We start from the raw sequence: 15,297 nt of genomic DNA on the forward strand, positions 1-15,297 counted from the left end.
CCAGGCTGGTCTCGAACTCACAGAGATCCGCCTGCCTCTGCCTCCCAAGTGCTGGGATTAAAGGCGTGCGCCACCACCGCCCGGCCTAGCAGCCAGTGTTCTTAAGCCCTGAGCCATCTCTCTAAGTCCTTTTATTTACATATTTTTAATGTATATTATATTGTATATTATTATAAAGCATCACTTCTACTTTATAAAGGAAGAAAGTTGCTCAGAGACGCTAAATAATCTGCCCAATGTCACACAGCTGGTAAGTGACAGGACATGGTCTCAAAGTCCTATCTGTCCAACTCCAGACAGCACACCTAAATGCTGCTTTTGCTACAACACTCTGTGAGGCAAAATGAACCCATGATACAGCCTTTAAAGGGTTACAATCAGGAAGAAAATGCCTTTAGAAACCAAACTGAACACGAGACAGAAAGCTTTAAGTACTGCGCTACACGGTACAAGTGGCTGCTGCAGGAGGCCACAGGCGGAAGCAGGCAGGACTGGGAGGCCATTCAGACAAGAGGAGAGCCAAGAACAAAGGCGGTGAGCAGCAGAGCTTAAAGTCACTCTAACTGGAATGGAGGATTAACGTAAGCCCAGAAGCTGTGACGTAGGTTAAAGAAACATGCATCTAATAAACAAATTTCTTCAGCCTTCTGTTCTACCACCCTGCCGAGCACAGGCCCGAGAAGCACCGGCCACCTAGTTGATGTCACTCTAATCCTTGCTGCCACCAGTGGGGTGAAAAACCGCCATGGCTGCCCCGCTGACGAAATGCTAAAAACCTGGAAGGCTCCTACAGTCACTAATCAACTGAAACTCAAAGGAAGAGAAGTTATTACTAAACTACAAGCAGTCTTTATACAGAATGGTAAGTTACTTCAAACTCACTATACACCTGAAACTATCTTAACCAAACAAGTGTGTATCTTGTTTGTACTTGATCACTGTTCCCCTGCATCATCCATAGCGTCAAGAGAGTCAGTTTGAGTGGGGTGTTGGGAGTGGACACAATCAGGATACACATGTATGCCAAAGAATAAATAAAAATATTTTTAACACAGAAAGTCAGTTTGAAGGGATATTCCTGAATGAGCTGGCACAAGACTTTAAATCTCACCACTGGGGAGGCAGAGGCAGGTGCATCTCTTGTGAGTTTGAGGCCAGTTTAGTCTATAAGTGAGTTCCAGGCAAGCCAAGGCTACACAGAGAAACCCTGACTCAAGGGAAAGGAAGGAAGGAAGGGAAGGAGGAAGGAGGGAGGGAGGGAGGGAGGGAGGGAGGAAGAAACGGGTTCTTTCCTTTACCAAGTCCAAGCACCATGGTCACCCACATGTATTCCAGAAGGGCTGGTTCCAGGTGCATTGGCCCTGTCTCCTTTGGATAATAAAATCTACCAAGCTCAAGTTCTTTACATTAAATGATTGAGTGTTAACATATAATTTTCTATTTCTTCCCATCTAATATACTGTAAATCATCTCCATCTGTAATGACTAACACCAATTGTGATTTTGTCTAGAGAATAAGTAATAAAAGTCCATACATGTTCACTTACATGCAATGTGTGTGTGCGTAAGAGAGAGAAAGAAAGGGAGAGAGAATTTGAGTGTGTGTTGTGTGAGAGAGAGAGGAGAGAGGAGGGGGAGAGAGAGAGAGGAGAGAGAAGGGAGAGAGAGAGTACATTCTTGTGTTTGGTGCATGGGTGTATATGTGTTTGTGAGTGGGTGCAAATGTGTGTCGCACGCATGTGGAGGCCAGAGGTTGATATCCACTCTCTTTTTTTCTTACTTAGTTTTTATTCATAATTATAAACTTAACTCTGCAATCCAGCTAGACTTGGAGGGGAATGAGGAAAATATGGAACCAAAAGAACTTCAGTGAGAGCAGAGATTACAGGGTACTGCGAGCAGATGGGGCTGGGGTGCTCTCCTGAGCTACAGAAGGAATGGTCTGGTGGGTAAGAAGTCCACAAGTCAAAAGAATTAAGAGCTGTCCACAGTCAGAAATGGTGATCTTCTTGCTGGTCTTGCCATTCCTGGACCCAAAACGCTCCATGGCTTCCACAATGTTCATGCCTTCTTTCACCTTCCCAAAGACCACATGTTTGCCATCCAGCCACTCAGTCTTGGTGGTGCAGATAAAAAACTGGGAACCGTTTGTGTTTGGTCCAGCATTTGCCATGGACAAGATGCCAGGACCTGTATGGTTCAGGATGAAATTCTCATCCTCAAATTTTTCTCCATAGATGGATCTGCCACTAGTGCCATTATGGCATGTGATGTCACCACCCTGGCACATGAATCCTGGAATAATCCTGTGAAAGGAAGAACCCTTATATCCAAATCCTTTCTCTCCAGTGCTCAGAGCACGAAAGTTTTCTGCTGTCTTTGGAACTTTGTCTGCAAACAGCTCAAAGGAGACGCGGCCCAAGGGCTCGCCATCGGCCGCCATGTCGAAGAACACGGTGGGGCTGACAATGGCTGCAGCAAGCGGCGAGAGGGGACAGCGGCGTCTGCAAAGCCGATATCCACTCTCTTACACAATCACACTCCACCTTATTTTCCGAGACAAGGTTTTTCACTGAACTGGAAGCTTGCTCATCCAAGCAGATGGGCTGGTCAGGAAGCCTCAGGAATCATGTCTTTGCCTGTCCAGTACATCACACCTGGCTTTTCATGTGGGTTCTGGAGATCAAACTCAGGTCCCTGTGGTTGCCTGGAAAGTGTTCTATGGGATGAACTATTTCCCAGTTTATAGATACAATGAGAAAAAAAAATACTTTGAATTCATAGATATGGAATCTAGAGATACTGAGAATCCAATACACATATTTTTTAATACAGACTTGGCTCCTGTGAGTACCCTAAATTCCCCAAGAATACTATGTATGAGTAAAATATTTAAGCATCTAAGTGGTTTAAGCATCAGAAATTTGTAGAGACAACTACAAGACAATAAGAGGAGAGGTGGTCCCAGCGGCATGGGGGAGAGCTAGCCCTGCCCTTAGCCTGAGCCACGCAGGAGAGCTGGTCCCAGTGGCATGGGCACAGAAGAGTTGGGGGGCTGACCAACCAACTCAGTTATGAGGTCGAGATCCAGGACTTTGAGCTGGCTCATCCCAAAATCTACCCCACCTATGAGCTGCTGGAGCTGGGGAAGGGGCCAGTCCTGCAGAACCAAGCTGTAGGATCTCTGTGACACAGCAGGATATCCGAAGAGTCTCAGTGAGGGTCCAGTATTGATGGTGTAGCAGAAGCCAGAGGCCTCAAGCCAGACCAATCCGTTGTAATGATCATTCTCAAGTAAAGCCATTTGTGCAAAAAGCCATGACACACTGCAGCTTCCACAGCGAGATTTTTTTCCTTGTGGGGGCAGTGTTACAAGGGTGAGGGGGAAATGAGTGGGATGGGGTGCATGGCATGATTCACAGAGAATCAGTTTTTTAAAAGTATGAAAAAGAAGAGATGGATTCACACTAAATCTCAAATTATAACTGCTTAGAAGTAGGTATTAGATTTTCTTTTTTAATCAATGAAAAAAAAAAAAAACGAGGTTAAGAAAGACTGATGTGTTTGTTCATGGTAACCAGTGAAGTCCAAACCCAGGTCTGATACCTGGGATTCTGCACCACAGCTACCTTGAAGCATTAACTCAAGTTAAAACTTGATGCAATCACAAAGGTAAGAAACTGAATAACACTGTAACATATGCTTCTTACATTTCTGCCCATCTTGGCTCACTCCCGCTCGTGCCACCCCCACCCAAGCCTGTCAACCAACCCTGCCAAGAGAGGAACGTATCTCTGCCTCATTCAGTTCCTTTTATGCACGTTTCTTGGGAGCTGGGTCGGGGACTGTATTTATCAGGATCATTTAGCTGATAGCTGGGCCCTGTGGAGGCTCCGACAGATCAACAAGCTTACTAAGAATTTATACTAGTCACACTTACAGGGCACTTAAAGGTTTCCAAAATACATCCACTTGTGCCTTCTCTTCAAGCCCCATGGTAATTACTACGTTTTATGCAAAGGGGACTGGAGGCTTAGAAAGACTGCGCTCGCTGAGGGCACTGTGACCTCAAGGAGCAGAGAGGGGCTCGCAGCTACAGGACGTAGACATGGAGTCTACTGCCTTGCTTTACCTCTGTGATAGATGCACTGATTTAAAACCTGTTTGTGGACTTCCAAATGCAGCGTCACGTTGGGACATCTGGGTTCACTCCCAGCTCTCAGCCAGTGAACGATCATCTAGCCTCCTCGATAGAAGGAAAGTGTGTGACCAGCCAAGGCCCTAACAATCTCTGACTCAACAGGCCAGCCAGCTTCAACAGTAAATGCAAGGGTGGTGGCAAATTAACATACCTAACAATCCAGTCCAGCTGCGAAACACAGGAGCAGCTGGCATTCAACCCTGTCCCAGAGCTCATAAATATTCAAACAAAAGAGATGTGGTCATGGGCATCTAGGTTTCTCACGCTGTGACTCCACAGCGTGATTTAAGGATCTCCAGCCTTGGGCTGGTGAGATGGCTCAGCAGGTAGAGAGAGGTGATTGTCCTCGGGTGATTACCTGAACTTGAGCCTTCCTACATGATGCAGGAAAGAAGGACTCTGATCTTCACATGCTTGCCATCGCGTGTGCAGTCGTGTGTGTGTGTGTGTGTGCGCGCGTGTGCGCACACACACACACACACACACACACAAATTCAAAAATAATATCTAGAGTCCAAACGTGTTCCTTAGAGCCCCTGAACCTCAGGGCCATCCTGTCTCCATTCATCTCTCTTGCTGGGTACATCCCTTCAGCCCACAGCAATGGGCAGTCTCCGAAAGGGATGCTCTTTCTGGTTCTCCAGGGCCACCTCTGGTTTCTCTAGCTCTGGTCTCAGATCTAGCACTTTCTAGTAAAACACTTTCACGGATGATCTTCCCAAACGCTCTGCCCACACTGCCTGAGCCCCTCTCCTCTTCCCCCAACAGCTGTCAGTTTTACTTCTCAATGTGCTTTCGTGGAAACATTAGTTAGTCTTAGCATCATCGCTTCAGAGCCGGCCTCCTATCTTCCTGTCTCAGGGCCTGCACAGATCTCTCCACCCCGCCTTCCTCTGTAGATCTCTGCCTTCCTGCACACTCCTGGGGAGCACTTCTGAACACCAAAATCCGTACAAAGGCATCAATAGGTTAGCTTTGTTAAGACACACCCCCGGGCTCTAATTAGCATATAGTAAGAGGCTCATGCACTGGGCACCTCCTAGTACATTACATTTAATATGATACTTCGATAAAACTTCCGATTTGACCCTCTGAACAATCAAAGAGTGTGTCTCTCTAGTTTAAAAAACCAAAACCAAAACAAATAAAACAACTATGATGGTCAAGAGAAGTAAAATAATTTTTCATGATCATGGAGTCATGAATGAGGAGTTATGAATGAGGAGGGCCATAACTCAAGTCTGCATATTAAGATACATCTTGGGTATTTTGTATAGAACTAATTGATGTTTTGGGTCCCTCCTGCAAGGAGCAAGCGCCATATAAACATATGTTTAGAGCTACTTCATGTGAGAATAATTAAACTGAAACTGCCTTTCCTAGTTCAGTCTCTTGGTCCTTAAGGGAGTTGAACCAAGCTTAAAACTGGCAGGAGTAGCATCAGAGCTTAACACACAGCAAAACCTTAATACAGGAGTGTGTAACATCAGAGCTTAACACACAGCAAAACCTTAACACAGGAGTGTGTAACATCAGAGCTTAACACACAGCAAAACCTTAACACAGGAGTGTGTAACATCAGAGCTTAACACACAGCAAACCTTTAACTAAAGCCAACACAGGAGGACTAATTACCAGACCCCCGCCCCACGCACAAGGAACCAAAGCACATTTTCTTCAGAGGACAACAAATCAAGTCAGCTCATCACAACCGAGTTTCCCCACGTGCATAGACTTAAAGTGAGTCTACCGCATATTTGCAAATACTTGGGTTGCTAGAAAGAGGACAAATGGGCAAAAAAGCTCAAGTTTAGGAAAAAGAAAAACAGACCACAACAAACCCCATGTTTCCGGCTACATAGTTATTGGACCAGCCATGTTTGGACTATCGCAACTAGTAGCTTTTATTAGCGTTAAAATTCCCAGGCATCAGGGGACAATAAAGTATTACTCCCCCTAAGATAAGAGGCAAAGGTCCTTCATCATTGCCTGGAAGGTACCCTCCTCTCTTTTGGGAATGCTCACATCTTGCTGAAGCAAGTGGCTGAGCACCAGCTCCACACGTGAACCCCACACTCTGTGCAAGCTCACAGCAACCTCAACAGCCAACATTTGCCTCCAGATTGGGAATCAAGTAAAACCTGTGATCAGAGCCTCTGACCTCTTCTATGTGGATCACAGAATTTTTTTAAAAAATGTTTCTATGATAATCTAAAACTTGCAACATCATAGATGAGGAATTGGGGGACAGAGATTGAAAGACAAAACACAAGATTGTATCACAGAGGGCTTTCTCAGCAGGATACCACAGGTTCTGTTTTTATAGTGGTTTCTCAAGACTTGATTAAGGAGAGAGAAGTATTAGCCCAGCTTTCACCTTACGTTGATATAACACCTATTGAATGCTTTCAACCAAACTAGCTCTAAACTACATTTACTAACCCATTTCTTTCTCTCCCCCCCACCCCCAAGACAGGGTTTCTCTGTAACTGTAGCTTTGGAGCCTGTCCTGGAACTAGCTTTTATAAGTTCCTGGCTGGCCCCAAAATCCCAGAGATCCGCCTGCCTCTGCCTCCCGAGTGTTGGGATTAAAGGCGTGCGCCACCGCCGCCCGGCCTAACCCATTTCTGAGTGGAGCCACCATTAAACAACAACGAAACACCTAGACCAGACACACACGGACTGCTTTGTTCTTCAAGCACCATTACCCCCGAAACCCACACACACACAGACCCTGAGGCCGCGAAGTGGCGTGAACAAGTTCCTACCAAATTTCTAAGCGGAGGGGGCAGAAGACACAAGAGACTTTCTGCTTACCAGGGCAGAGGACCAGAAAGCTGTAGACACTGACAGATGCAGAGGGATTTCATAAGACTCCTGGAGCCAACACAATATAGCTCTTTCTAGAGGGGGCTACATGGCAAACTGGATGGGTTTTCTGCCTCCACATTAGTTCCTCATCATATAAAACAGCTGAGCCTTGTTTCTCCTGCCTCAAAGCCATTATTTCCTGGATAGCAGAGACCAAGGGGGTGGGAGATTGGACAAGATTCGAGGAGGCGGAGGCGAGAAGTTCTCCAGCTGACGGCCACAGGCGGTGCTACGCATCGCATGCCATATGGTAACCACACAGGGTGAGAGGTCACCTGTGCTGAAACTGAGGCGCAGAGTAATGGCAGTCACCCTCTGGGAGTCCAGTGATGGAGCTCAGAAGGACCTGGGAGCAGCCTCCGTGAGCCTGCCATGAAAAAGCAGAGCGGGATAGCGAGGCAGGGTCTGCGGTTAACATTCCTACAGAAAGAAAAGAGCCTTTAGGGACTGGCCAGACAGGAGCTGCTTCCAGCCACCTGCCTCGAACTTCTAATTGAAAATTGCAGTTCACAGAGGCAAATATTGGAGTCAGCAGTGAACTTCCCTATTATACCATATGCCTTTTGAGCCATTTGTCACACCTGGCTAGCCTTTCACCTTCATGTCAGCCAAAGCTCAGCCCTTCAGATCAGCCTGAGTGGAAGAGAACTCATCACAGCTGCTGCGGATGGCGCCTTTGGGGATGGTGAGCATCTTGCTAACATCACCCTCAGTTCGGTCTGTATGGGAGAAGGCTCTACCTGAGGCCATGGCTTACTCTGCTCAACCAGAACCAAGAGGGGTAGCCTCCTGAATTCCCATGCCTTGACCCAAAACTGAGTGGAAAGGGCCTTGGAAGAAGTGAGACAAGCCGGGCGGGTGCTGGCACACGCCTTTAACCCCAACAGTCGGGAGGCAGAGACAGGCAGATACCTGTGAGTTCGAGGCCAGCCTGGTCTATACAGAGTGAGTTCCAGGACAGGCTCCATAGCTACTGAGAAACCCTGACTCGAAAAACCAAAATATAAATTTAAAAAGAAGTGAGATAAACTAGAGTTTATCTAGTGGAGAATTGGAGGGTGGGGGTGGAGTAGGGGGCAGAATGGAAACAGGCTATTTCTGGGATAAATGAGGCAGCCAGGAAGTTCTGGGACAGTGAAAGGCAACAACAATCTTCAGATTTTCGGGTGTTACAAAGGTCTGGTGATCCCAACAGGCTGAGGGCAGCAGCTCTCTGAAGGCGCCAACAGACACACTGAGTTCCATCAGCCTGGACTCAGTCCTGCCAGTGTGGCAAACAAGCACACGCATTCTTCTCAGGGCTGAGGCCGCACAACAGCCTCTCCACAGGGCCTGTTTGCTTAAGGAGCCCGAGGCTTTGATGTCCGGGTAGAAGTTGGGAAGTTCTGTGTAAAGAAGTAGCTCTAGTGGCAGGAGCAGAGGGAGGGGCGGACGGCGGCTCCCGGCCCTATTAATCACAAGTTTAAGAACTTTTAAGGAAATTATCGAATGGTCTGTACACAGGAATGAGAAGCAAGGAAATTATGTCAGCCTCTGCTGCGACTCCGGCCAAGGCATTTCTACTGTTTCTTTAAGACAGACTTTCATGCCTACCCTCAAAGGGGTGCTTATGGGGGAATGTTTTGAAGCAACCCAACTTAGCAACCAACATTAATAAAATCCTCTGGGCCTGCTTAGTTTCTCCCATGTACAAAGGTTATATGTGCTGTGAACATTCCAAGCATATAAAGGCAACAGTCGCTTCATACTGACAACAGCATGGGGCTAAGAGCAAAGGAAGACGACCGAGGCTAAGGACATCTGTGGGTGACAAAAGCAGGCTCGTAACTGAGTGCTAAGAATCCGCTAATACAGAGGGTATTTTTATGCACGCATGTTTGTTTCTCCTAAGTATGCGAGCTTAGCTCCATTTTAACGATTAGGAATGAGACGTGGAGGCCTAAGGAACTTAGGGAAGATAACATAATAACACAGCGAGGATGCAAAGGCAGGCCAGGCTGGTCCAGAGCCCGCCCCCTGGGCTGCAGGGCCTTCCCATGGCATGCCAAACCCTCAGAACAAGATCAGGAAGTGCAATTTTTGTAAGATGTAAGTGGTGATCTTCCGCCTTTGTTTTCTTGCCATTCTTTTTGCTGTTTCGGTAACAGCCAATATTTATTTCCACTTTCTTCCGAGTCTATTGTACTTATTGATAATACCATAAACTAGAAAAAAAAAGTATTTCTCTGCTCGCTCACATCCTATAGAGCACCAAACCATTAGGACCCCTATGTGAACAACACATGCCATCAAAATAAATACAACGCACTTGAAGCCAACTTAAAACCAAGATCAAAGAGACGATGAAAGGAAACCTAGGGAGAAACAGGGAGGCTGGGGGGAGAGGACAACCTATTGGGTTTCATGAGTTAAGAAGCCCAAGTCACCGCGGAGGCTGAGAAGCAACACTGCAAAGGCATACACTTTCCTCTGTAAATTTCTTAAGATTAAATGCTGGGGGCTGGGAATACAGTTTAGTGGTAGTGCAAGCAGTTGCCTAGTATGAGCAAGGTTTGGGATTTAACCCCCAGCAACACCCCCAGCCCATGCAATGGTACAAGTTCTTATAAGCTGAAGGAGCCAGTCCAGAGACCTGCTAAAGCTGTTAGCAGTTGGGCATTGTCACATCCGAATTACCTCTGTAACTGGGCAGCCCCTCGCCCTCCCATTTCTGGGCCTTTGGAATGCATTCCCAGACACTCATGACAGGACTGAAAAGAACACCGAGCTGTAGGAAAGGAGAACTAAGAACTTCTGTGTTGTTTGTTTGTTTGTTTGGGGGGGGGCGGGGCGGGGAGAGACTGGATCCTTTCACATTATCCAAAAAAAAAAAAAAAGAAGACTCCAAAGAACAGCTTCCCACTCCCGCAGTCTGAGAATATACAACGTCTTGACAAGAAATAGTAAGTGTTCTGTGACGCTGACGCTTTTAACTTCACCCTGTTATAACGGGTCCTCGAACACCAGATCTCTTCAATCCAGTGTAGCGTTATCATCTGCATGATAAGACGGAGACTTGGGAAACACAGGAAATGCTTCATAATTCCCAGAAGCTGAGCTTTTGAAAGCCATCTTAATGATTTCTAAGGTGAAGGCGGTTAGCAAAGGCGCCACTTAAAAGCAAAAACCAACAACAAAAAAACAGGCATTCAAATTACAGAAAGCATACTCTCCTTAAGAATCACGGAAGGGTAGTGGAAGGGACTCATTTTAAATAAAGACAGAAGGAAAAAAAAACCTAACAAGCTGTAACTAGATAAAATGAGAGAAACGCCTTTGCCTATGAACTTCAAAGAAGAGGCTTCTGAACCAGGTTTCTCTGTCTCTTCCTTTGAGGTGGGCATATTATTAATGGCAAAGTCAACCAGGGATTGTTGCGGACCTGAAGGTGGGTTGTGCAGCGAGTGGAGAATCTGGAGTGTGGGGCAAGAATGCCGGGTCCGGCTGGTGCAAGGAAGCTGTGGGCCTGGCATAATTTGCATGAAATATCAGTGTTGTAAATCCTTTCCCAACACCCCACCTAGAAAGGGAAGTCTACACAATTTTATTTTCCATTAACTAGGAAGATTTGCCAGTATTTACTCCACTCTATCTGCGCCCAGGCAGAACCCCTTAACTACCCTCAGACAGCTTGCTGCTTGGGCCGATCAGCACAGTTTTCCCCGACTGGAGAATCACGTCACGCTAACAAGTATGGATCTCAAAAGAAAGTCCAAGGGGACACCGAAGTTCCAGAGATCCTGACGGAATGTAAACAAAGACAGATCAGGTACCAACACCAGCCACCCACTCTTACCTCGGTGTACAGTTTCTCTTTGAAAAAGAAAAGGAAAGAGATAACAGAGAAAACACATTGAACTGAAAATGCCTTTCCCATGTGTGGGTTGCAACAATTGTTAATTTTAGAAAAATAGAGGAGGCAAACGCCCTGGCTGTGCTGAAACCAAGACTTTCCTAACAGTTTCTCAATGCAGCAATGTGTCAAGGTTCGGATACTTGTACCCAAAAAACAGAAGCAACACAACTTCTTGGAACATCTTGACCAAGAACAGGCTTAAGACACAATCTCTGCTGTATGCTTTATAGTTATTAAGATCCAGGAAATGAAAGAGCGGTCCTGATCAGGGTTCAACACTAGGTTAGAGGTCAGCTTTGAAGGAGTTAGGAAGATCAGAGGACCGCAGGTCACACACAGACGCCAATAGCAGTACTTCTGCAGAGTCTCATCGTGGATCCACTTACAAGGAAATATGGCACACCGGAGCCTATTTTTACAATGGGTTTGGAGTAAAGAAGTTCAGAGAGCCCAGGGTGCGTGTTAAAGAGCGGGGTGACAGGTTATAACCCCGACTCTTGTTTGGGACAGTTGGCAACTCTGTGAGGTCATCAGATGGATCTTCCGGATAATTCTGGTCGGTCCTGCAACTGCTTCTAATCTAGGTCCTAGAGGCCCTGTTGTGTTTTTGGGTTCTGCACACAGGATTTTGGTTTTTGGTTCGGGAAGCCTCTCAAGGTCATTTTGGGTCAGGTCAGAGGATTCTGCGCTTGCATCCTGAGAAAACATCTTGAACCGTTTTTTGAGGAGTAGCAGAGATGTCATTTTATGGCTGGGTTTCAATGTCATCGTCATTTACATGCGCGTTCCTTTAACTATGGAAACACAAGCCGTGACCTAACAACTGCTGTGGGATTTCTGGACGCCAACCTTGCCACCCCCGAAAGTACCGACCTAGAAGAGGGGCACACCTCTGCTTCTGGGTAGCCCAACTTCTTCTGCAATCACTCAAGGGGTAATTATGCCTCCAGCTTCCTGGTAGGTAACAGCGTTGGTGAACCCAATGTTCTTGATTCGGGGTGGGGGCTGGGGGCAAACGGGGCTGACCAGGAGATTCTGACAACTTAAGAAGCAGAAGCAAAGAATGCGACGAGTGAAAGTCTCGGATTGCCTTGGCTGTGACGACACACAGCCCGGCGGGCCGCAGCCACCCCGACCCGCGCCGCCCCCGCGCCCAGTCGCCCTCCGCAGCCGGGGTCTCGCGCCAGCCTCTTAGCGTGCAGCAGGGAGCGGGGGAGGCCGCCGGGGGGCCGCAGACCGGGAGGGGCGGCCCCACTGTGGGGGGGTCTCCCGGGCCCCGCGCGCTCACCTGGTGCGTGTTGTTGGTCAGCTTGGCGACGAAGTCCGGGAGATGGCCGCAGCCCTGGTCCTCGGCGGGCGCGCCGCGGCGCCAACGGCCAGCGCGGGGGACGGGGCCCCCGGGCGCGGCGGCGCGCAGCCCCCAGCTCACCCCGACCGGCCCGGCCCAGCGCAGCGGAGGCGGCGCGGGCGGCGGCGGTGCGTCCAGCCGGTCCTGGCCGACGGCGGCCGACGGCAGCAGCTGCAGGAGCAGGAGGAGGCCGAGGGGCCAGCGCGAGAGGCCGTCCGCAGCTCCCCGGGGCCGCTCCATCGCCGCCGAATGCAGACGCCGCTGACACCTGCCACCCGGCGCGCCCGCCCACCCCCGCCGGCGCTGCGCCACACCCCCGAGCCCGGCCCGGCGCTGCTTGGATACGCGCAGCCGGGCCTCTCCGCCCCCATAGGCTGGCCGCCTGTCCTTCTTCACCGGCCCACTCCTCATTGGCTCGCGTCGCCTCCGGCTTCGGGGGTCCTGGATTCGGATGCCAAGATGCGGGACTGATTGGCTGGAACGTGGCAGGGACGGCTGAGGTCATTCCCCACCGTCGCTCGGCGTCTGCGGGCTGGGGGCCCCGGAGTTGGCCTGGGGGCTCCCCCCCCCCCCCCCCGGCTCGGCCCCCGAGTTCGCAGCGCCTCCCGAGACCCTCGGGTTAGGATTGAGTCACGCTGCCTTCTCTCCCGGCCCCCGCCCCCTGAAATGCTCCTCCAAATCCCGTCGAGGGAAACTGCGTCTGAAAAAGTCAGGGAATTCCTGAACTCCTCTCAGCTGGAAAAGGGGCTCCGACGTAAACTGGTGCACCAGGATTTTAACCCGGCCTTCTGGCTCGCCCATTGTCTGCTGAAGGAGCCAAGAAGGTGAATACGAAAATCCTATGGAGGCAAATGAACATCATTACACACCGTGACTCATGCAAGCCGCAAAAGTCTTTCCAACACGTTTGGCCTCAGTCACCTTCCTCATCTGCGTGGAGGTAGTCCAGAAACGGAATTACTTATTACTTATTGGCTTCCCTGGACTTGGAAATGTAGGTAACTTTGCCATCAAGTGTAGGTAAACGGGAAGAGAGTTGCCTAAAGGCCACTATATATATGGTCATTTCAGTACAGGCACATTGTGATTTTAGTTAAAATAAAATACCCTTAATCCTTCAGTGAGTGCATCACACCAGTTCCTTCTCAGAATATGATGCCTCCTAAATTAGTACCCGACCTCCAGTAAATAAACCCTCCACTGTTCCCCACGCCGCAGAAGCTGAGCACACAGCTTCCAGAACAAGCACTGCTGGTAAAACCAGTTCTAAACCCTTAGCTTCACCTCTTCCCAACGTCTCAAGCTGTTTAGTAGGAACACACAAAGCCAGACAAAAAGATACAAAGTGCAAAATCTACACCAGAAAAGAAGCAAACGGGAAGTTACTTTTAACTTTAAAGAAACAGTAAATCCAAATGAGAGTTTTGCTGTACAGAGAAATGGTACCACCCAACTCCAGCATGTCCTTCAAAGTACTGGTTTGTTTTTTGCAAACAAAACTATTTACATTATTTAGGGTTTTTTCCTTCCCCCCAAACCACAGTAAGAAATGAAATGTGAAGCCTTTGAATGCTGAGCAGGATGGTAAATCAACAGAAAAAGTCCTCCAGCTTCTGAGCTACAGAACAAGATGAAAAATGAATCTTTCTGTAAATATAAACGTCACATTATTTTTTAAAGTACGGCTTATGTTTAATTCGTGCCAACTATGGATTAGGTCACAAGGCAGCCTGTTCCAGTAGCATGTGATCAGTTACAGAGGGGAGAAAAGGGGCTACAAAGGAATATTTCTTTGTTTGGGTGACGAAGATGAATGGTCTATTGTCTTACTATGGGGAAAGAAGAAAGCTAACTCAACAGTGCCACCTGCTGGAGAAACTACCAAATCCATCTTTCAGCTATTTGGTACAATTGTTTAGGTTTTTGTTTGTCGGTTTATTGGAGGAGGGACTGTGTCTTGTTTTGAAAACCAAGGTGGCTTCAAATCTTTGATTCTCCTTCCTCAGCCTCTTACATTGTGGGACTTCAGGCATGTGCTACGTACCACTCTTTGATCAACCTTCATTTTTTTTAATATGTTGCTTTTAGTTATGTACCTAACAGCGTGCTGGATTTCCTCAAACTGTTGACGTGTAACTTACCCATGCACTGAATTTTTTTATTATTATTTTGCAACAAGGGGATTAAACTCAGGATCTTGCCCATATTGGGCAAGTGCTCCACCTCTGAGGTAGAAAATACTACAGATGAGATCTTTCTTTCCCTTCATGTATGTCTATGAGTGTTGGATCCCCTGGAACTGGAGTTACAGATAGTTGTGAGCTGCTATGTGGGTGCTGAGAATTGAACCCAGATCCTCTGGAAGAGCAGTCAGTGCTTTAAACACTGAGCCATCTCTCCAGCTCTGAGATCTTCCTTTATTCCCAGAAGTATGTAAATTTTACAAACATGTAAAGTTCCCCAACACCCGCATGGCAGTTCATACCCATCCAGGGTTTGGAATTAAAAACTATGCTTTTCCCAAATATATTTGTAGCAAAAGTATTAACAGGCAATTATCACACCATTCCCTTCCACAGTAAGGGCATTTCTTGGAGACAAGTGACCTTAACGTTAAGAAAATGAAATGTCTTTCTCTTTAAACAATGCAGAGTGTTACAGCTGCTATGGCATTTATGCTTAGTTACAAAGTGCAGACACGCTGCCTTGGGAATGGAAGAACTGTAAACTGGGAGAGCTACGGTTTTCCCTTAGCTTCTTTTCCTCTGTATACTTACAATTGATACATCTCACCTCTTCAAAACAACACATCCGTTTCCACTTCTGCATTAATCTGGAGTGTTAAAAAGGAATTGCTGGGACTGGAGCAATGGCTCAGCAGTTAAGACCACTTGCTGCTCTTGCTGAAGACCCAGGCTTAGATCTCAGCACCCACATAGTAGCTCACAACCACCTGGATCTCCAGTTCCAGGGGATCCAATG

At 47.8% G+C, this 15,297-nt stretch overlaps 1 protein-coding gene across 4 annotated transcripts in view; it reads right to left on the bottom strand.

Moving 5' to 3' along the window:
* The window catches only part of Sort1 (sortilin 1), an 83,055-nt gene extending 70,293 nt beyond the window's left edge, over positions 1-12,762 (bottom strand). The window contains exon 1 of one of the 4 annotated variants that reach the window (XM_041675582.1): positions 12,256-12,762. In XM_041675582.1, coding sequence (XP_041531516.1) covers positions 12,256-12,726 — 471 coding nt within the window. In that variant the 5' untranslated portion in view covers positions 12,727-12,762. The remainder of the gene's footprint in view (positions 1-12,255) is intronic. The other 3 variants (XM_041674855.1, XM_041677194.1, XM_041676377.1) reach the window with 3 other exon arrangements.
* Positions 12,763-15,297: the final 2,535 nt, after the last annotated feature.

The sequence above is a fragment of the Microtus oregoni genome, unplaced genomic scaffold, assembly GCF_018167655.1.
Source record: "Microtus oregoni isolate MIOR12 unplaced genomic scaffold, Mior012 000000F_ref0000247, whole genome shotgun sequence".
NCBI lineage: Eukaryota > Metazoa > Chordata > Mammalia > Rodentia > Cricetidae > Microtus > Microtus oregoni.